Raw genomic sequence first — 21875 nt, 5'->3', positions numbered from 1 at the left:
ATCAACCAAAGAAATGAATGTGTAAAAATGCAGAGAGAGGAAAAAAGAAACTATGAAAAAGACATAGAAAAATGTGACCAAACGAAGCTGTTCTATAGATATGTGTATGGTAAATTGAAAAATAAATAGGGAATGGTGAAACTATGTCATGGAAATATAGAGTACATGAAAGATTTAGAAATGGCTGAAGTCATGAACAATCATTTCAAGTTGGTTTTCACCAGAGAAAAAGTACAGTAATGGGATGAAGGGAGTGAGGTGCAATCCGCCATGAGGGAAATAATAATAACACAAAAAGAAATAATGGATCAATTAATGAACCTTGCTGTCAGGAAATCACATGGCCTAGACAGAATTGCTAACTGGATACTAAAAGAATGGAAAGAAGAATTAATGGGCAAAATATATAATATAATAAGTTGCTCACTTAAAGAAAAATACCAAAGGACTGGAAAAAATGCCAATACTGTACCAATATGTAAAGAAGGAAACAAAGATCCAACAAATTACAGACTGGTTTCCCTTACATATATATCCCACTCCCATCCATCACACATTTCCCCTTTTATCTCAGATCCATGTAGATGAAGGGTCATCCTTGTCTCTTGATCCTTTCCCACTGCTGGAGTCAGAAGTAGTGCAGCAAGGCACAGCACATCCACAGCAGGGCCAACCACATTATTTTCATGGTGACCATGTCTCCTCATGCAAAAATATAGAAGACGAGGAGAATTTTTATTGGGCCACATCAGTTTATTTTAGATTCACAACCATTTTCTGCTCATACCTATCTCTTGCCTTCTCTCTTTCCTGTTCAACAGACATTCACCTTTTACTCAAAACCTCCCTCACCCCATCCATCCATCTCATTCTTGGTCTTCCCATCAAGTTCACTCCATCTACCTCTGCCTTCCACACTGTTTTTGCTAGTTTTTCCTCATTCATTCTCATCATGTATTCTATACATTTAAGTAAATAAATACATCCTATGGTTATTCAAAACACACATTCATGACTTGACCCATGCATTAGAACAAATCTACTTAGAATGCCACCGCTTTTGATTGAGCATGAATCCACCAGTACAATTAGTGTCCATTGTGTTGTTGTTTGCTTTGACAAAGATGATGTCTCGTGTATAACTGTGGAATATTGCATTATATCATGATAGGGTTTGAGGTTCAGGTTGCGTAGCTTTTTAGCAAATTGTGATATCATCTTGTGATACTCTAAATTCTCTTGCTAACAGTTGTTACATCAGTGATGCGTGAATACCCATTACCATTATTGTGCAATATTACATAGCCTTTTACATAGTGTGAGTTATAAATAGCTTCAGCCTGTAAAAAGTAAATTTCTGTAGGTTATGGTGTGCACATATATGCCTGTATAGTCAGTAAAAGGAATTATGGTTGAACAAGACCATCTGCGAAAAGCTGTGACAAAGACCCTATCCATCCATCCCATTATACAAGTGTAAACAAGTACAACCAATTGAATGCAGCAGAAGTAACCACACCATGAGCATACCACTCAAATATCTACAACAACCTACCACACAACACACAATACAAAAACAGTGTATACCCAAATCACAAAACAAATATTCCAAAACTGAACAGAAACTCCTTACTACACCAAACTCCCCTAGAAGGAGATAAAAAGAGTATTGAAAAAGATAAAAGCTAGTAAGGCAAAGAGGTTGTCATATAGAATGTCTGACAAGGAACGAGTAGTTATGGCAGGATAGCTGATGAGATTGTTTAATTTGGTGGATTAGAGAAGTGTACGTAGTTCCAGAACACAAGGAAAAGGGGTCAAATATGAATGTGGTAGTTTTAGGATGATCAGCATATTAAGTGTAATGAGGGAGGTGTATGGATGTGTTAATTGAGAGACATGGAGTAATTGGTGACAAGCAGTATTGGTTTAGGAAAGGGAGACGATACATGGTTTAGATTTTTTAGTAAAACTGATATTTGAGAAGTTTTTGTCTTTTTGGGTTGCATGAATTTGGAAAAGGCATATGATTGGGTTGACAGAGAGGCATTGTGGAATATGTTGTAAATGGGTGGGATAGGGGAAAGTCTGATGAAAGCGGTTAAAGTTTTTTACATGAGCAGTAGTGCTTGTTTAAGGTTTGGGAATTGAGAAAGTGAATGGTATGAGGTGAAGGTAGGGCTATGCCAGAGTTGTGTAATATGACCATGGTTGTTCTATGTGTGTATGAATAGGGTGGTTAGGGATGTAAGTGCAAGGGTGCTAGGCAGGGGATTGGAGTTTGTGAGTGAGATTTGAGGGAATTGGGAGGAAAACTACATTTTGTTTGTAGATGAGACTGTGCTTATAGCTGAGTTAAAGGATTGTTTGATGCAGTTGGTGGCAAAGTTTGGGAGTGTTTGTGAGAGGAAAAGCTGAAAGTAGATGTGGGCAGAAATAAGGTGATGAAATTTATTATAGGTGATAGTATAAGTAGGTTAGAGGTGAGTTTAAGGGAAAGTGTTGGAACTCTTAAATATTTGAAGTTGTATATAGCAGGGAATGGAGGATCAATCAGTTTGTTGCCCCTAATCTCTCTTGTAGAAGGCCTGCAGCCGTCAGAAAGCTGACAGCATTCTCTGGTCAGGCCCATAAGTCGCTTAGAGAATAGATAGTGTGTTCTTGGCTGGGGATTGTTAGTGTGGGATATAGTAGTGTAAGGTGGTCTGTGTCTTCTGTGTGGTGGTTGCATCTGGTACAGTTTGAATCTGTGGCCAGGCCAATTCTATGTTGGCACAGTCTTTATGATAAATGATGTTCTATGTGCAGGCATGCTAGTGTGGTTCTTATTTGGTGTGGGGGTTCACTGTGGAACTTATATCTGAAGGTTTTTGTTAGCATTGAGTTTGGTGGTCTTTCTTGAAGGGCATATTTAGTCATCTGGGTGTGAATATGTTTCTGTGTGGATATTTTGTGTAGTTTAGGTGATAGGTTGTTTGAGTAGTATGCTGCTGGTGTATTTTTTTGTTCTATTCTCTTGGTGATGCCTGTGAGATGTAGTGAATGGAGGGAATGAAGGAGTAGAGATGGAGATGAATTATTGAATAAGGGAAGTAAGTTAATATCTGAAGGTCAATAAAAAATATGTCATGAGAAATAGATATTTGGGGATAAACACAAAGTAAAGACTGTACAAGGAAGTGATTGTGCCCATGGCACTGTATGAAGCTAAGACAATTTGAAGGATGGAGAAAGGAAGAGCCTAGACATAGTGATTTGTGTGTGAATATACTTTTGTTGTATGGTACAGGTGATAGATTGTACATTTTTACATTCAACTGGTTGTGCTTGTGATATAATGAGATGGTTGAGTTGGGTTGAGCTCTCTAGCATAGAACTGTGTACCTATCATTTTCATGTGATATCTTATGGAGAGGATTTTGGTTTCTGTGAGCAGGTGTTGTAATGGAATGGTTTTGGAAGAAAGGAGAGTGAAAGCACTAAAATGGCTCAGCATTACACTATGAGTGAAGATTAGTCTTTGACATAGACAAATGTGTGATACAACACTAATTAGAATGTCTCAGTAATTAAGCTTTATCACTTTGAACCTTAGGGAGACTTTCAGCTCATAAAGTTTTGTATGTGCAAAAATATTAGTTGGATACTGATTGATTAATGTTTTTAAATTCTGTGGGATTTATAAGTTGCATTTAACAAATGAGCCCAACATAATAGTTTTCAGTAACATGTTTGTTTATAATATTTCTTGAAGGTGAAATCATAGATCATCATTTTGTGCATTTTCCCATGGTGCTAAAGTTATTAATGTGTTTGTGGTCGAGATTATATACATGCTATTCCACACTGAGTTGTATTAGGTTCATATGTATACATTGGTATTATGAACTGACAGTCAACACATTCTGAACTTTGTTGTGTCATTTGTATGTTTTAGATGGTGATATTTCAGGCATTAGGGTCTTAGAGTACTTTTAAATCCTTTCCCAGCCCTAACAAATGCTTTCTACCATTAGAAAGTAGAATTACCTGGTTTTCTATTTAAGTGTATCTAAGTCTAACTTACTGGCTTAATTATAAAATATAAAGGTAATTTCCTCAAGTATAGCCATTAAAGTTTGTAAAATTCTACTTTCTAATGATAGAAATTGCTGGCCAGGGCTGGAAAAAGTTTTAAAAGTATAGTCCTTAAATCTATCTCATTTAAGAATGAAGGACATAGTCTCTTGTTTGTCGTCAAGAAGGGAAAAGAGTTAGTTTCTTTTGTCAAGGTCAAAAACATTTGTGACATATTCATTTAGTTATGGACATGGAACTCATTGCAATAATTTTCACAACATACAACTAGGAGTACTGTACATTTGGAGGAGATGGCTAGGTCACACTGAAGGACCTGCATAAGATGGTCTTGTAAGATGATTGACAGGGATTTATTTATTGCCCATCTTCACACTCTTTCAACTTCCTTTTTCTTTTGGAGGTGAAGCCTGAAGGGATTGACACTTGGTCTTTGGACTGTGGCAAAAATCTCTCTGTCAAATTTGAATATTGCTTTCCTCTTCCTACTACTTTTAGCCAATGATATAGAAACAGTCCCACACTAGTATAATGTAGACATCAAAGTTTTCTCTATGGGAATACTGAAGGAGCATTCCTAACTGGTGTGGGTGCTGCAGATTTCTCGTCAGTGGAACTTGAGGCAACAGTTGATTGATAGGTCATAATGACTGGAAAGTACAGGTCCAGTTTGTTTTTTTACTTGGTAAACTTGTCATCTTTTAGTCTTGGGATTATATTTTGTTGGATCTTATATCTTCATACTATACATGGTTTTGATCGTGTCTTACTTCCTTTTATTTAGAATTTGGCAAGGGTTACTTTTGCGTCGCTTGCATTCATTTTGCCTGAGGTTCTTGGGGGTATGTAATGCCCCATTGTCTAACCTGCCATTGGTTTGGTGAGCCAGCATTTTTATCTAATCTCATTTCTGTACTCATGTTTTGACTACCATATCATTATCCAACAATTTATGCCTGGTAGTTGCAACCATTTAGTAACTGCTGTTGTTATTGCATATTACAAAATGATTATGCTATGACTTTTTTAATATATATTCTTTTTTGCATGTGATATTAACAGTTCTTGCATGGAAATATGTCGGTTTTTATTGTATGTTTCTGATCATGGCATGTGATATTAACTTTTGTTGTACCCTTACGGTGTTCTCGCGTTCACACGCGGGAGTCAGCGTGTGCCCTTCTACCGGTAAGGCTTGTGTGTCAATTGTAATAAGTGTGTTGGCGTGTGTTTGGACATACCCATTTATATATCCCACATCAGCTATAATATTGTTATGCTGACATGGCAAGTCATATCCCTCTTATGTAGTGAAGAAGCTGGTTGGTTCACAGAATTTTTTTGTGAAACTTCATTGAAAAGTATTTCATATCCACCGTCATACATACATACATATACCAAAAAGCCTTTCAACACCTTAAAGAGATTGGCTGAAATAGATATAAACCCCTCAAATATTTTCTATGAACAGTCAGCTTCTTTGTTATACAAGAGACTGTGGCTTATAGGTCACTCGTATATGCAAATGGTATAGCATTTTCTCTTTTCATTGTTGAGACTTAAGAGGTGCTTCATTTGTACTGCAGTGAGGCTTAAATGTAATGGAGGTGCTGCAGGGAGCACCTTATGTTAGACACCAGTAGATATGTGTGGTTTAACAAATTACCTATTTGCTTTGTTTCTTTGGTGTAATTGGTCACTGAAAATTCTACCCCCTCCTTAGTCTTCCTACCTTTGTAATACTTTTTCTTGGTTGTGGCTTTAGTCTTTGTATGTTTTCCCTTTTGTTAAGCTTTCTGATTTGGTGTGGGAAGTATTTAAGTGGTCACATTATTGTTATATGTATGCCAGTGTGAGTATTTTCTTTGAAGTTTAGTGTACATCTATTCATAGAAGTTGAAAGAAGTCTGTGTATACACTGATTATTTGAAATTTCAACAATTTCAGGATTGCAAGTCTGTGTATAGCCACTTTTCCATAAAATCGGGGAACTAATAAGTGATTCATTCTTCAGAAATGTTTGGAGATTCAAATGCCAGATGTATGCACAGACCCAAATCAACAGAATAGTAGAGTGGCTATACTTTGGTTGTATCACTACTTTAGTTTGCACTGTAGTGTGCACATATCTACACATGCTTATGGTTAAGTGTTTTTGAGTGTTTGTTCCCACTGTGGTGATTGACATTGGAAAAGATATTTAAGGATATTGATGAAATGCATCAAGGGTCATGTATGGACTTGTATATTTTCCATAAATTCGAGTATGTTGATTAAAGTTTCAAGATTATCTTGATATATGTACATATATGTACAGCACTTTATGGGGCGGAGACATGGAACATAAGAGAGGAAGAGTTTAAATGTGTTTGAGATGAAATGTCTGAGAAGTATGGTAGGGGTTACAAGGTTGGGTAGAATGAGAAATAAGGAGGTTGAGGAGGAGAGCAGGGGTGGAAAAGGAGATGGGAGATAGAGTTGATGAAAGAGTATTGAGATGGTTTGGATACATAAAAAGAATGAGTGAAGAAAGTTTAATAAAAAAAGATGTGGAAGGCAGAGGTGGATGGAGTGAACAGGAGGGAACGACTGAGGATGAGATGGATGGATGGGGTAAAAGGGGTGTAGAGCAAGAGGGGCATGTCTGTTGAGGAAGGAAGGGAGAAGGCAGAAGATAGGTGTGAGTAGAAAATGGCTGTGTATGGACAATACTGTGATACATGGAAGGGAGTGAGTGGGGGATACGGGGGGGAGGTTAGGGAGTGGTTATGTGTGGATGATATTTTGATGCAGCCAGAAGGGATTTCTCCCCATCTTCATTGTTACCGTATGAGGGGATAGAGAGGGGGAAGTTGCTGATTAAATGAAGCAGCCTTGCTGTGGATGTGCTGTCTTGATACATTGCTCCTGACCCAAGGTAATGGGCAAGATGCACGGATGACCCATCACCCAGGAGAACCCAAGTTGAGAGGTAGGAGAGGAGGGGTGGTGAATGGAAGTGGAATAGGTAAGAATGCAATTATGCATTATGACTTTGGCTACCTCCTTTGTAAGGGGGAAAAAGCCCTTGGTATATGTATGAGTGTGTGTGTGTGTGTATATATATATATATATATATATATATATATATATGCACACATACACACATACTGTACATATACCAAAGGCTTTTTTCCCCATTACAAGGGAGGTAGCCAAAGTCAAAATGCATAATTCTACTCCTACCCATTTCATTTCCACCCACTCCACTCCCATTCACCACCCACTCCACTCCCATTCACCACCCTCCTTCCCTCCCTCTTTTCTTGGCTACTCCTGGATGATAGGTCATCCCTGCATCTTGCCCATTGCCCAAGGTCAGAAGCAATTCAGCAAGACAGGGCACACCTACAGCAAGGCTGCTTCATTTAATTGGCAACCCCCCTCTCCATCCCCTTATGCAGAAAAGAGAAGATGGGAAGAAAGCCCTTCAGGCTGTGTCAAAATATCATTCACACATAGCCACTCCCCCAATCACCCCCCATACCCCACCTACTCCCTTCTATGCATCACTGCATCATCCATACACAACTATTCTCTATTCACCCCTATCTTCTGTCTTCTCCCTTCCTTCCTCTACAGACCTCCCCCTCTCTCTCAATGCCCCTTTTACTCCATCCATCCATCTCATCCTCGGTTGCCTCCTCCTATTCACTCCCACCTTTGCCTTCCACACTTCTTTTACTAATCTTTCTTTACTCATTCTTTCTGTGTCCAAATCATCTCAACTCTTTCATCAACCCTGTCTCCCAATTCCTTTTCCTTTTGTGTGTGTGTGTGTGTGTGTGTGTGTATGTATATATATATATACTGCCATTGCAGACAAGACTAGTGACGAGCTCAACGGAGACATATATTGGAAATTGAAACATGGTGGAGCCGAGGACTCGAACTCAGCTCGGATGTGACAAAGCGCTAGTGATTAAGCCCATTGGGCTAAGTCACTACTGCTTTGTCATGTCCGAGCTGAGTTTGAGTTCTTGGATCCACCATGTTTCAATTTCTAGTATATGTCTCTGTCAAGCTCCTCGCTGGTCTCGTCTGCGATGGCATGGATTTAAAAGTGAATTGTGGTTGGAAAGATGTTAATCTGTTCACTGGGAACCATTCAGTGTATATATATATATATATATATATATATATATATATATATATATATATATATATATATATATATATATATATATATATATATATATATATATGTAGTTCTATATTATACTAAACAGCCATAATGGTGTTATGATCAAAATATTGTCAATCAGAAAAATGGACTGGTTAATCTTGGCTTGAGACTTTCTCTTTTCTTTGTACTTAACAACTGTTTCAGGTTTTTATTTGTTGCATGTGCATCAGCACATTGACATTTTATATATAATTTGTTCTTCCCACAGTTAGGCAAGTTTATACAGTTGAGGGTCTAAACGGGTTGCTTTAATTTGTGACCCTTGTAGACCTAAGTACAGGCCCCTTGTTCATATAAAATTGCAGGTCCTTCACTGGAACAAAATACGCAAATGTATTGACATTTTAGTAGGGGTGAAGCACAACACTTGTATATGATGAAAGAGTCATTAAGAAGTACCTTTTTTTCTCAGCTTCACTAGATTTTCATGCATACAGAATTGGTAAGCACATACACAACCAAAATGTGCAGAAAAATAGGAGACATACTTTTTGGCCACAAAAATAGCCACCACATTCATGGGGACAGCAGTGATACCCAGCAACTGAGAAAGAATTTGTTTTTTACTTATGTTTGAGGTCTGTGTATGATGGATAGTGCAACAGCCTCATTACTTTCAATTTTTGGATATAGTGCAGGAAAGTAATTGGTTAACAATAATCTAGAAAACATGTATAAATCATTGTAAAAACTAAATCAGTCTCATCCACTGTGATAGAATGAGTAGCTTCCCTATCAACCATTAGGTCAGTTACACAAAATTTATAGATAGATTATCCATATATGCTAGACTGTTCTTGATTATCTTGAACCAATGATGTTATTTATCAGTGTTATTCTGGATTAGTACCTGAACAAAATCAGGAAAAGATAATTTCAAGTAACAGGGTGAAGAACATTTCATCTTCTAGGACAGACAATACAGCTTTCAGTGACACAACAGGGAAAAACATGAATGAGAATTTGTTATTTTTCTCCTGTTGCACATGCTCATTTCCCTACTTTCCATATCCTTCTGTTTTGCTGACTTTACTCTGGTTGCAAAGGCTTATGGAAGGGTCTTGATTGAGAGGATTAGGAGAATAACAGAGGGAGTAATTGGTGAGGAACTGTGCGGGTTTAGGACAGGTAGGGGTCGCGTGGATCAGATTTTTGTGGTAAGACAGATATGTGAGAAAGCAGTCAAGAGTTTTTATGAGAGTAGTAGAGCTTGTGTTAGAATCAGAAATGGAGAGAATGAATGGTTTGAGGTAAAAGTGGGACTTCATCAGGGATGTGTTGTCTCCTTGTCTGTCGGGACTGCTCGGACAGACAGTCTAGGGAACGACAACAACAACCTTGTCTGTTCAAGTTATACATGGATGAGGTGGTGTGAGAGGTAAAGGCAAGGGTAATGAGTCGTGGATTGGAGATGGTTAAAGAAAATGGAGAAAAGTGGGAGAGAAGCCAGTTGTTGTTTGCTGATGACACTACTTGTGGCAGAATTAAAGGAGGGATTGAGAAACTTGGTGATAGAGTTTGGGAAGGTGTGTGAAAGAAAGAAGTTGTAGATAAATGTGGGTAAAAGTAAGGTGATGAGATGTACAAGGGGAGAGAGTGGTAGCAGATGTGCTGTGTCTTGCAACACTGCTTCTGACTCAGGGCAGTGAGCGAGATGCAGGGCTGACCCGTCATCCAGGAGGAGCCAAAATAAGAGGGAGGGAAGAGGGTGGAGGGGAGTGGAGTGTGATAGGGATGGAATGGGCGGGACTGGTTTTTATGCCTTTGTTATTTGGCTACCTCCCTTGTAAGGGGGAAAGAGCCTTTGGTATATGTTTGTATGAATGCAGTGTAGATGAATTTTATCATGATTCTTGCACCCTTTTAATTGTATTGTTCCTTCTTCCTGATCAGTTTCTGTTTAGCATGAAGCTCTGCTCCCTTTAAAGCTTCACTTTTAGTTTTCTGATTGGTGGTGATCAATCAATCAATCCGCTGCCCCAGGTCTCTTTTGCAGGAGACTCTTTGCTCTTGGACAACTGACAGCAGCTATTGGGTTAGCCCACAATTCAGTCAAGGTGGAGATGATTTCTGTTGAAAATATGTACTGTAGCATTGGATGTAACTGATGCTCTGATCCCTCCCACTTTTCTTGGTATTATTGGCATTTCTTTAAGAGCACATAAGGTAACTGGGGAAGAACAGTGTGGGTTTACAAAAGGAAGAGGATCCATTGATAAAATTGTTGTAGTGAGGCAGATATCTGAGAAATTTTTGACAATTCTCTCTCTCTCTCTCTCTCTCTCTCTCTCTCTCTCTCTCTCTCTCTCTCTCTCTCTCTTTCTCTCCTCTCTCTCTCTGATTTTCTTTCTCTGATTCTTTCTCTCTCTCTCTCTCTCTCTCTCTCTCTCTCTCTCTCTCTCTCTCTCTCTCTCTCTCTCTCTCTCTCTCTCTCTCTCTCTCTCTCTCACACACACACTCTTTATCTCTCTCTCAGATGTTTCTCTTTCTCTCCTCTCTCTCTCTCCTCTCTCTCTCTCTCTCTCTCTCTCTCTCTCTCTCTCTCTCTCTCTTTCTCTCTCTCACTCTCTTTGATCTCTCTCAGATCCCTCTTTCTCTTCCCCCTCCTCTATCTCTCTCTCTCTCTCTCTCTCTCTCTCTCTCTCTCTCTCTCTCTCTCTCTCTCTCTCTCTCTCTCTCTCTCTCTCTCTCTCTCTCTCTCTCTCTCTCTCTCTCTCTCTCTCTCTCTCTCTCTCTCTCTCTCTCTCTCTCTCTCTCTCTCTCTCTCTCTGATAGAAGGCATGTGGTAGGGTTGACAGGAAGGTATTGTAGAATGTGTTGTACATATATGGGACGGGTGGGGGCAAGGCTGCTGATGGCAATGGACATTTTTTTTTTTACGTGAATGCAGAGTTTGCGTTAGGGTAAGAAGTGGAGAGGGATGAAGGTGGGGTGGGGGGGGGCTTGGGTGCACAAGGAACGTCTGATGAAAACATAATTGAAAGGGCAAAGGATTGTAATGAATGGATGACACGGCCTTTCAGATGCTCCTCTCGTCTGATCCATGAATTTTTTGGGTGGATGATTGTGCGGGGAGGGGGGTTGCCATATCATTAAAAATGGTGAATGTAAACCGACTCCTCTTCTGGGCACGGGGACGACATTTCATCCATGAGGTGCTTACATGGGGGAAATGGCCTTTGGTGTGCGTGTGTTTATCTGTGTGTGTGTGTGCGTGCGTGCGTGTGTGTGTGCGTGTGTGTGTGTGTGTGTGTGTGTGTGTGTGTGTGTGTGTGTGTGTGTGTGTGTTTGTGTGTGTATGTGTGTGTGTGTGTGTATACCTAATTTACTTCCCTTTTCTCTTCCTTCATCCTTCCTCTTCCCCCTCTCCTTCCTCACTCTTCCCCTCTTCTTCCTCCCTCCTCCCTCCTCTCTCCTCCCTCCTCCCTCCTCCCTCCTCCCCTCGTCCCTCCTCCCCTCGTCCCTCCTCCCCTCGTCCCTCCTCCCTCCTCTCACCTCCCTCCTCCCCTCGTCCCTCCTCCCTCCTCTCACCTCCCTCCTCCCCTCGTCCCTCTTCCCTCCTCCCCTCGTCCCTCTTCCCTCCTCCCTCCTACCCCCCTCTCTCCTTCCCTCCTCTTTCCTCCCCACCTCTTTCCTCCCCTCCTCTTTCCTCCCCTCCTCTTTCCTCCCTTCACCCTCCTTCCTACACCCTTATCCCTGTTTCCTCCTTCCTCGTTCCTCCTCCCTCTTCCCTCCTTCCTCTTCCCTCTTCCCTCTTCCCTCCTCCCTCCTCCCTCCTCCTTCGTTCCTCTTTCCTCTCCCCACGTTCCTCTTCCCTTGTCCCTCCTCTCTCCTTCCTCTTCTCTCCTTTTTGCCTCTCTATACTCTGGGACGTTATTATCCTCTCCTTCCCCTTTCTTCCCCTCCCCTTCTCTCTTTCCACTCCCCTTCCTCTCCACTTCCGTCGTCGCCCCCTCCCCATCCCCTCTTCTCCTTCCACTCCCCTTCTTCTCCACTGCCTTCCTTCTCCTGTACTTTCCTATTCTTCCATCACCTCTGCTCTCCTCATCTCCCATGCCCTCATCTCTTCCCCTCTTCCATTCCCTCTTCTCTTCCCCTCTTCCATTCCTTCAACTCTCCTCTTACTACTCCACTTCCACTCTCCTCCATTTCCCCTCTCCCACTCCTCCACTCCTCCATTTCCCCTCTCACTCTCCTCCTCTCCTCCTCCTTCCCATTTCTATTTTCCACCTCATCCTTCCTCATCCTCTTCCTCCCTCTCGACTCTCTTACTCTTCCTTCTCTTCCTCCCCCTCGACTCTCTTTCTTCTCCTTTTCCTACCCCCTCTACTCTCTTCTTCCTCGTCGTCCTCCTCCCCTTCCCCCTTTACTCTCCTTATGAACTACCACCTCATCTTTATCCTCTTTTCATCCTTTTCTTCCTCCACTTTTGTCCTCTCCTTACATCCCAACTCTTCTCTTTGTACCTCTCCCGTTCCTCTTGTCTCCTCCTTCCTTTTCCTTTGTCATTGCACCGTTTTCTTTTCCTGGCCTTTTCGTTCTCAGGTTCTTGTGTGTTTCCTTTTCCCAGTCTTCTCCTCTCTTTTGGCGATTCTTGGGAACATTTTCACCCAATGTGCACAGACTTCGTACATTTGGAGTTCGATTCGAACACTTCGTGGAAATGCCATGGATAGAGTAGAACCCTGTACAAGGATGACCCAGGTCCGAAACTTAAGTTCAGCGTCGATCTCGTGTGACCTTGATTTTAAGATAATTGTTGACCCCCGTTTTTTACCCTTCGTCAGATATATTTTTTTCCAACCTCGTTGTGACCGCCGATCTTTCTTCCTCGTAGGTCCCTCTCTCCCACGGCCGGAGGAGGAGGAGGGGGAGGAGGAGGAGGAGGGGGCGGTAGTGGAACCGGCACTGGCGCCGGAGCCGGAGGAGCAGGGGCGGGAGGAGCAGGTACAGGAGGAGACTTCGTCCGGAGCACCTCACACTCCAGCTTCGACTCGAGGTCGCTGCCGAGGAGGACCAACCAGACCCGTGTCCCCGCACTCGACGAAGAGAACTCTCAGGTGAGGACCTTGGGCCCCACGACACTTGGTCGCCATCTTGCTTCTTCGGGTCACTTCCGAAGACTTAAGTGTCTTGTGTGGTATATCTCTCTCTCTCTCTCTCTCTCTCTCTCTCTCTCTCTCTCTCTCTCTCTCTCTCTCTCTCTCTCTCTCTCTCTCTCTCTCTCTCCAGTGTGACGTCATATTCTATTCTGTCCTATTTCTCACGAACGGGGGAATATAGTGCCTGTGACCTAATTTTGCCGATAGCGTCATCGATGACCTCACAGTGACGTCATCGATGAGGCAATTTCATCATGGAGGAAGGTGATGGCACACACACACACACACACACACACACACACACACACACACACACACACACACACACACACACACACACACACACACACACACACACACACACACACACACACACACACACACACACACACACACACACACACACACACACACACACACACACACACACACACACACACACACACACACACACACACACACACACACACACACACACACACACACATTAACGGGACACCACGAGCATAGCTCCCCTTCCCGTAAAATACAACTAGGTAAATACACACACGCACGCACGCTCGCAGCATTACCCATAGATCGGGCAATATAAAGACTGGGCTCTCCTCCGGTAGGGAACTAGCTGTCGATCACGAGTCCAACACGTGATCCAAGACCGTGGTGGTAAAACACACACACACACTCATTGGGCTCTTCGTCTCCAGCATGAAACGCGTAACAAGAAATTCGCGACATGGGCGCGTTGATGTAAACATTTGTGTAGATAATCTTCATTTTCACTCAGTTTTACACACACACACACACACACACACACACACACACACACACACACACACACACACACACACACACACACACACACACACACACACACACACACACACACACACACACACACACACATATATATATATATATATAAAGTAGACATAAAAACAGCATTCTTACAGTTGGTAATCTTTCTCGTATTCTCCAACTTCAAAGGGACATCATCAGGAATGGCATAGCCTGGAAAACACAAAATGTTATTCCTGATAATGTCTCTATGAAGACGAGACGTTGTAGAAATTATATATGGATGATTTTGGTGAAATAGCCTTTGCTCATTCGTAGCCAGAAAGCTGGAGAATATAAAAAAAAAAGATTATCAGCTGTCAGAATGCTGTCGTCTTTAATTACTTGTATACAAGAGAATCTCCATTTTGTTACTTATATATACATTATATAATAAACATTTATATATACATATAATATACATTTATATATAATATGTATACATATATAATATGATACATGTATATATATATATATATATATATATATATATATATATATATATATAAATATATATGCGTGTGTGTGTTTGTATACATATGTATATGTATACACACAAACACACAGTGACACCATTTTCCTCGTGGACACGTTATTTTTCTAAATGTCGAGAGAGAGGGCGCAGCTCGACTGTACGGCACCCAAGAAACACGCATGATTACCTGAATTCTTTTTTTGGTTGGGGGAGTGGTCGGTTGGAAACTGGGATGGAGGGGTCGCGGTCCCTGGCGGTAAAATTCAGGTTGCGAGGAAAGGTCGATACGACTTACTTTTCGGGTCCTTCCCTTAACGGTTAAAGGGACTATTGATTCGGTCAAGTCGTAACCGAATAAAATCGCCTGGCGCCAGCCTTAACAAAACGATAAAGTGGGTCACTGTAATGAAGGAGTTGTGTGCGCGCTCAAGGTCGCGGGGTTGGTGTGGGATGGGGGCTTGCTTGTAGGGCGGCGGGATCCAGCCACCTCCCGCAGGCACAAGTTGAAAAGTCCAAGGGTCCTCCTTAGCAAGCGGTCGGGTCTTCCATTCATCCTGCCTCTCGCTCCTTTACTCCCTTACCCTCATCAAACATTGACCCGCCTTCATCTGTAGATGAGTTATTAAGTTCTGGAGGGTTGATCTTTGTAGTAGGGAGGGTTGGATGTGTGTAGGGAAGGGAGTAGGAGGGGTTGATGGAGTGGACGGGCAGCTGTGAATGCAATACGGGGAGAAGAATGCGCGTGACTTTGGAAAATCTCATTCGAGACGACACGAAAAAAGCCGCGGCGGACTCCCAGTTTGGATCTTGACGGGAAAAGTGCCTCTGTGGCCTTCGCTATCGCTACGCCAGCGCTATGTTCCTTATATCAGGGTTATAGACGTTGTGTCGCTCCCCACGGACTTGTGTGTTTGTGTGGGTTGCTGCCAGTGGAAAGTTCGGAAGTACAATCGTCGTCGTCGTCGCCGTTTTCGTCGGCGAAGTTTGTAAAAATTTGTATCTATAGATTTCGGGAAAATGTTGAATGGAAAATGTCAGTGATTGGAGTACAATTAGATAATATTATTAATTCAGGAAACTTTATTATGAGTGTAGCAGTGTTGAAGCCAAAGCTAGGTTCTGCGTCGTAATTACTAACGTACGATTTAGCATGTGCGTTTTAGAATGTGTTTGTACCTGTTCATCAGTGTCTTTTTTTTAATTCCTTCGAAATTTGGCTCAAAGGTCTATGTACAGACTGATTCGCTTATAGCAAAAACAATGTTTACAGTTAATGTACTCTATTATTATTTTGATTCATTATTCATTTTAGAGTGATTAATGTGTAAAGCAAACACACATCCTACATACAGATCAAAATGTAAAAAATATAGAGAATGTACATCGCTCGCACATATGTTCAAAAGCTATCAGATTAGGATCAGCGCGCATTTGTTTCAGTACATCGCGTTTCTGGCGCGTGGAACACTAAATTTATGCGCAACTATTGCAGTACAGTGTCGACGAACTGCATGATTAGATCTATTGTGTGGCTAAAAATGTTTAATGGATTTTTATGTTGACGGTGTAGGCACTTAATCTTACTTTTTTTTCGCCTGTAAGTACGTCTAGAGTAGAACCACACGTGAATCACATATCAGGATTTTGCACGCAGCGTGCGCGCTCGCTCTCTCGCTGAACACATGATAATGTTTTCCATTTAGAATTTGAAATTCAGAAATCTTTAATGTTAGGAACGCAACAGCCTTTCGAAAATATACCACAAATACTAGGAAGCGTTTTTGGTAACCAACGTTATGTAGATTACAGAACATTCCATTCGGAAAATGGGGTTTCAAAATTTCGATTCCCTATAGAGAAGTATGTATGTGTATATATGCTACATGGTGATGGTTCAAAAGGACTGTACTAGTACGTCCCGACCACGCTTCACGTAACATTGGAGGATCTAGTCTCATTTTCATTGTCTAATTGTATATTTCATTCCAATAAGAAATTACACTATTTCTGCTGTGCAGCTCGGTACAGTTGGTAGTCCTGTAGACTCCTGGTCCACACAGGCACCAGCAACATGCAAATTCCTCACCTCCTTCAGAAAATATTATATTTCTCCATTTTATTCCTAGGATAGGAGATTTTGGTTTCAGTTATTAGAAAGAGCAGTCATTCTACAACTAAAACAACATTTTCAAAACTCGATAGGGTAAGAAACTAAGTAATTGTGTGGAGTTGAAGTCAAGGAAAATAAATTATCGGTTTATACACATCTTATAATCGATGTTTACGGCAGTTATGATAACAAGGGTAGAATAAAACATGTGTTCTCCTACATAAACAACGCCAGAACACGATGGTGCATTCAGATTTCATGTAGAAAGTCGTAAGAAATTAAAATTATGGATTTTTATAAATATTTTGCGTCATGCTCGTGGCGCGAAGGAGGGAGGGATAGTTGCCGGCTACTTCCCTCCTCCTCCTCCTCTTCCTCCTCCTCCTCTTCTCCTCCTTCTACTCCTCCTCCTCTTCTCCTCCTTCTACTCCTCCTCCTCCTCCTCCTCCTCCTCCTTCCAACTTATTTAAATTATTATGAGAAAGTATTCGTTTTCTATCATTCTTACCCGAGACTATTTTTATGTAATGTGAATTTAATTTATCAGTAATCTGTGGAGACGGTAAGTAGGTTAAATTGAGTGTACTCAAAAAGGTAAGAAAAATAGAGATATAAGTAGAGTACATAGAATGGAATAGTATGATCGTAGATTATATGATTCACACTAACATAAAGAAAAATGTTTTTTAAACCACCAAGTAACTTTACCATCCTTCCCTCCCTCACTCCCTCACTCTATTGCGCCACGAGCGTCATGACGCAAAATATTAAAAAAAAAAATCCTCAATTTTCGATTCTTACGGCTTTCTACGTGAAATCTGAAATGCGCCATCGTGTTTAGTTGTTTATGTAGGAGAACACATGTTTTATTCTACACTTTTTTCTCATAATTGTTGTAAACATAGAACAAATGTAAAGATGTGTATAAACCGATAATTTATTTTCCTTGACTTCAACTCTACATAATTACTTAGTTTCTTACCCTATCAAATTTTGAAAAAATTGTTTTAGTTGTAGAATGACTGCTCTAATTACTGAAACCAAAATATCCTATCTTTGGAACGAAATGGAGAAATACAATATTTTCTAAAGGAGGTGAGGAATTTGCATGTCGCTGGTGCCGGGATCAGGTGATTTTGGCCCAAGGTGATTTCGGCCCAGGGTATTTCTGGGCCGAAATCGCCGATGATTTCGGCCCAGCGAAAATAACCTTTTAAGCTTGAAGGCTTGGTGCACTGTATAATTTAAATTTAGATCATTTGTTTCATAAATTTCATTTCGTTTTCACACAGTATGTGCAAAAATATTGTTACTTAAAATAATGAGTATTTTTTAAAATTCTTTTAATGATATATTTTCTTTCAATAATGAGTAAATAATAACAGCAACATTTGGAGGACTGGCCGAAACGTCCGACCCTGCAGAGTTCTGGCCGAAACGTCTGTGGCCGAAACATCCTACATCCGATGCGCTCCCCTCCTGCATGCTCACTAATGATGTTGAACTTCTGGGCTGGGTTGTTCAATTTTTTTTTTTTTTTCACTATCTTGGCGGTAAATCTATCTTGACATTAAACATCATAGTAACGCAGAGCGTTACCATGACATTTAACATAAAGATAAACTAACACCAGAATTAGTTTTTGAACAACCCAACCCTAGACTCCTTGTTATAATATGTTATCAATGTTAGGCAACTTTTTGTGTAACAGTAACACCATTTACCTTAGTCCACACATGAAAGTTGTATAATTTCAATTTAGATAATTTGTTTCATAAATTTCATTTCATTTTCACACAGTATGTGCAGAAAATATTGTCACTTGAAATGATATATAAGTATTTTTTTTAATTCATTTAATAATATATTTTCTCTCATTGATAAATAATGATAGCAACATTTGGAGGACTGCTATTATTATTTATTTATTATTGAAAGAAAATATATTATTAAAAGAATAATATATCACCGGCGATTTCGGCCCAGAACCCGAAATCACCGGGCCGAAATCACCTTGGGGCGAAATCACCCGAAGCCGCTGGTGCCTGTGTGGACCAGGAGTCTACAGGACTACTAACTGTACCGAATTGCACAGCAGAAATCGAGTGTAATTTCTTATTGGAATGGAGTATAGTAAACTGGAGAGAAGCAATGCTTGTTGGGTCCCATCTCCTATTCTCTAATTTTCTAATATACCTTGACACAAATTTATGTGTGTGTGTGTTTAGTTATATCTATCAAGTTGTAGTATATAAATTCATTTATATTGGCTTGGATTATATTGTAATCCAAATTATTCCATAGACCCACACAGTTACATGATAATCTGTGCTTCCTAACATCTTTTAAGCAAACTTGCTTGCTCAGTAATATATATATATATATATATATATTTCTAGTTCTTATTTTTTCTTTTCTGTGATCAGAATTTTTTTATCATTGGTTTTCAATGCTCTTTCAATATCCAACTTGGTATTCCATCTGGCCCCGAGAGAGAGAGACATACACACACACTCATGTTTCTTGTCTATGTCATTGACATGATGGAAGGAACAAGCTAAGCCAACATGTTTGCAGATGATGCAAAAATCATGAGAAGGGTGAAAAATGAGGATGATGATAGACTATTGCAAAAAGATGTGCAAAAGACTATTGCAAAAAGACACTATTTTTGCATGGAGCCAAGAATGGGAAATGAAGTTTAATACCAACAAATGCAAAGTAATGGAAATGGGCAGTAGTGGCAAAAGACCATCTTTATACTACTCCTTGGAAAGTGAACCCATTACAAAAGCAAAAGAGGAGAAAGATTTGTGAGTGTTGATAAAAAGTAGTGGCAAAAGATCATCCTCAATCTACTCCTTGGGAAGTGAACCCATGTGTCAGTAATATGGGGTCCACACACAGACTGAAGGATTTAAGCAAGATTATGAGAATACAAAGGGCAGCAAGAAACCTGGTCCTTAGCCTGGCAGATAAAGCATATGAAGAAAGATTAAAAGCACTGAGTCTGCCAACTTTGAAAAATTGAAGAGAAAGAGGGGATATTATTACAGTATTCAGGTCACTAAAGGGGATAATTGCATTGACAGAAGAGATCTGATTAAAGATGGGAGGGCTTTAAGAGGTCATGGACCAAATTAAGAGACTACATGTCTAAAGGATGTGAAGAAATATAAAGACCTGGAATAGCTAAGGAAGTGATATAGCTCAAGCCCAAACAATACATGAATTCAAGTCTAAATATGATAATTGGAAATCAAGGATATAGATTAAGTTGGAACCATACATGAATTTGAGGCTAGGTAGGATAAATAGAGAATAGGAGATGGGACCCAACGAGCATTGCTCCTTTTCCTGAATATACAATTAGATAAATACACATGCTCATAACAGAAGTGCATTTGTGAATATTTTTTGACTTATTCATTCATTTCTCTCACAGACGGGGAGCAGCACGTGGGAGCAGAGTGGGGGACCGCCAACCCCACACCTTCCACCCTTCGGGGACACCGCCGACATGTCTGATGGCGAGGGTGATGATGCTGAGTCCATCTTCTCACACATGGACATGCTGTCACCTTCGCATCACACTGACGCACAGACGCTGGCCCTCATGCTCCAGGACCAGCTTGATGCCATCAACAATGAGATCAGGTGTGTGTGTGTGATTTTGCTCCTGGCAGATTTGTATGGACAATTTTTGCAGCTCTATCTGTCTGTTTGTTGGAACTTTGAAATTATTTTTTTGTGTAACAGAATGATGATAATGATAACTATAAATAATATTATTTTTATCAATAATATAATTATTGTTATTATTAACATTATTATTATTCATATAATCATCATCATTATTAATAGTAGTAGTAGTTGAATTGCATGAAGGGACGGAAAGATGGGGTTGCTGATTAAATGAAGCAGCTCATGCAGTAACACATATATGCATACCATGGTTTTTTTTCCCCTTTTACAAGGGAGGTAGCCAAACTCAAAAGGCATAACTCCACTCCCATTTACCACTCCTCCCTTCCCCCTCTCTTTTCATGCCTCCTCCTGGATGATGGGTCATCCTTGCATCTTTCCCATTGCCCTGGGTCAGAAGCAATGCAGCAAAACACAGCACATCCACAGCAAGGCTGCTTCATTTAATCAGCGACCTCCCCCCCACTGTCCCCTCATGCAAAAAAAGAGAAGACAGAATCCCTCTGGGTTGTGTCAAAATATCATGCACACATAACCACTCCCTAACTTTCCTTATCCCATACCCACTTCCGTCCATGCATCACAGCATCATCCATATATAACCATTCTCCACTCACCCCATCTTCTGTCTTCTCTTCTCCTACAGTAGTACTATCAGTATATACCAATAACAGATACTTGACCACAACTTTCAGATGTCTGGAATTTTTTATTTGTTTCAGGTATATTAACTGTTTTGATGCCATGGCACACTTTGTACATATTGTTTTAGTAAGCTCCAGACATATTTCTTTCAGATGAAACAGGTGTGGAGTGATCAAAACCTCAGTTAAAGAAGATATGCCCTTGGCTGAATATGATATAGGAAGTTCTGGTACCTAGAATGATTTTTTTTAAGAATTATACCAAAACATTTGAAAGTACTTCTGGATCCAGAATTTTCTAGATTTTACAGCATTTATTTCCAGTTTTGAGGTTCCTTATTTCAGAGATTCATTATAGAAAGAACTATCTGCAGTCTTCTATCAGCCACAACACCAAATACACAGGTCACCTGGTATAGGAAAGACCTGAAGGCAAAACTGAGATTTTGCAAGAGTTTTAGCTAACTGAATATCACCCACCAGGTTGATTCAGGAGGAAAAACAGACGACGGAGGCCCGGGCGGAGGAGCTGGAGTCTCGCGTAGGCAGCATGGAGCATATGATGCTGCGTGGCCGCTCGCTAGAAAGGCCTTCATCACCCATCTCGGGTCGCTCCACACCAAAGTCTCACCACTCGCCTCAGCGTGACTACCTGCAGAAGTACCACACGGTAATCTCCCTTTCCATAGTTTGTGTGTGCAGC

General features: G+C 40.7%; 1 protein-coding gene across 7 annotated transcripts in view; it reads left to right on the top strand.

Annotated features, from left to right (window-relative positions):
* Liprin-alpha (PTPRF interacting protein alpha) overlaps positions 1-21875 on the top strand; it is a 395115-nt gene that overhangs the window by 329293 nt on the left and 43947 nt on the right. For all 7 annotated transcript variants that reach the window (XM_076192875.1, XM_076192874.1, XM_076192877.1 and 4 more), the window contains 3 exons: positions 13140-13362; positions 20269-20480; positions 21656-21842. In XM_076192875.1, coding sequence (XP_076048990.1) covers positions 13140-13362; positions 20269-20480; positions 21656-21842 — 622 coding nt within the window. The remainder of the gene's footprint in view (positions 1-13139; positions 13363-20268; positions 20481-21655; positions 21843-21875) is intronic.

Source organism: Oratosquilla oratoria, chromosome 11, assembly GCF_046742065.1.
Source record: "Oratosquilla oratoria isolate Oo_2021 chromosome 11, ASM4674206v1, whole genome shotgun sequence".
In the NCBI taxonomy this organism is placed as follows: domain Eukaryota; kingdom Metazoa; phylum Arthropoda; class Malacostraca; order Stomatopoda; family Squillidae; genus Oratosquilla; species Oratosquilla oratoria.
The sequence above is the reverse complement of the archived record's forward strand: the minus strand, read 5'-3'. Positions and strand labels throughout refer to the sequence as shown.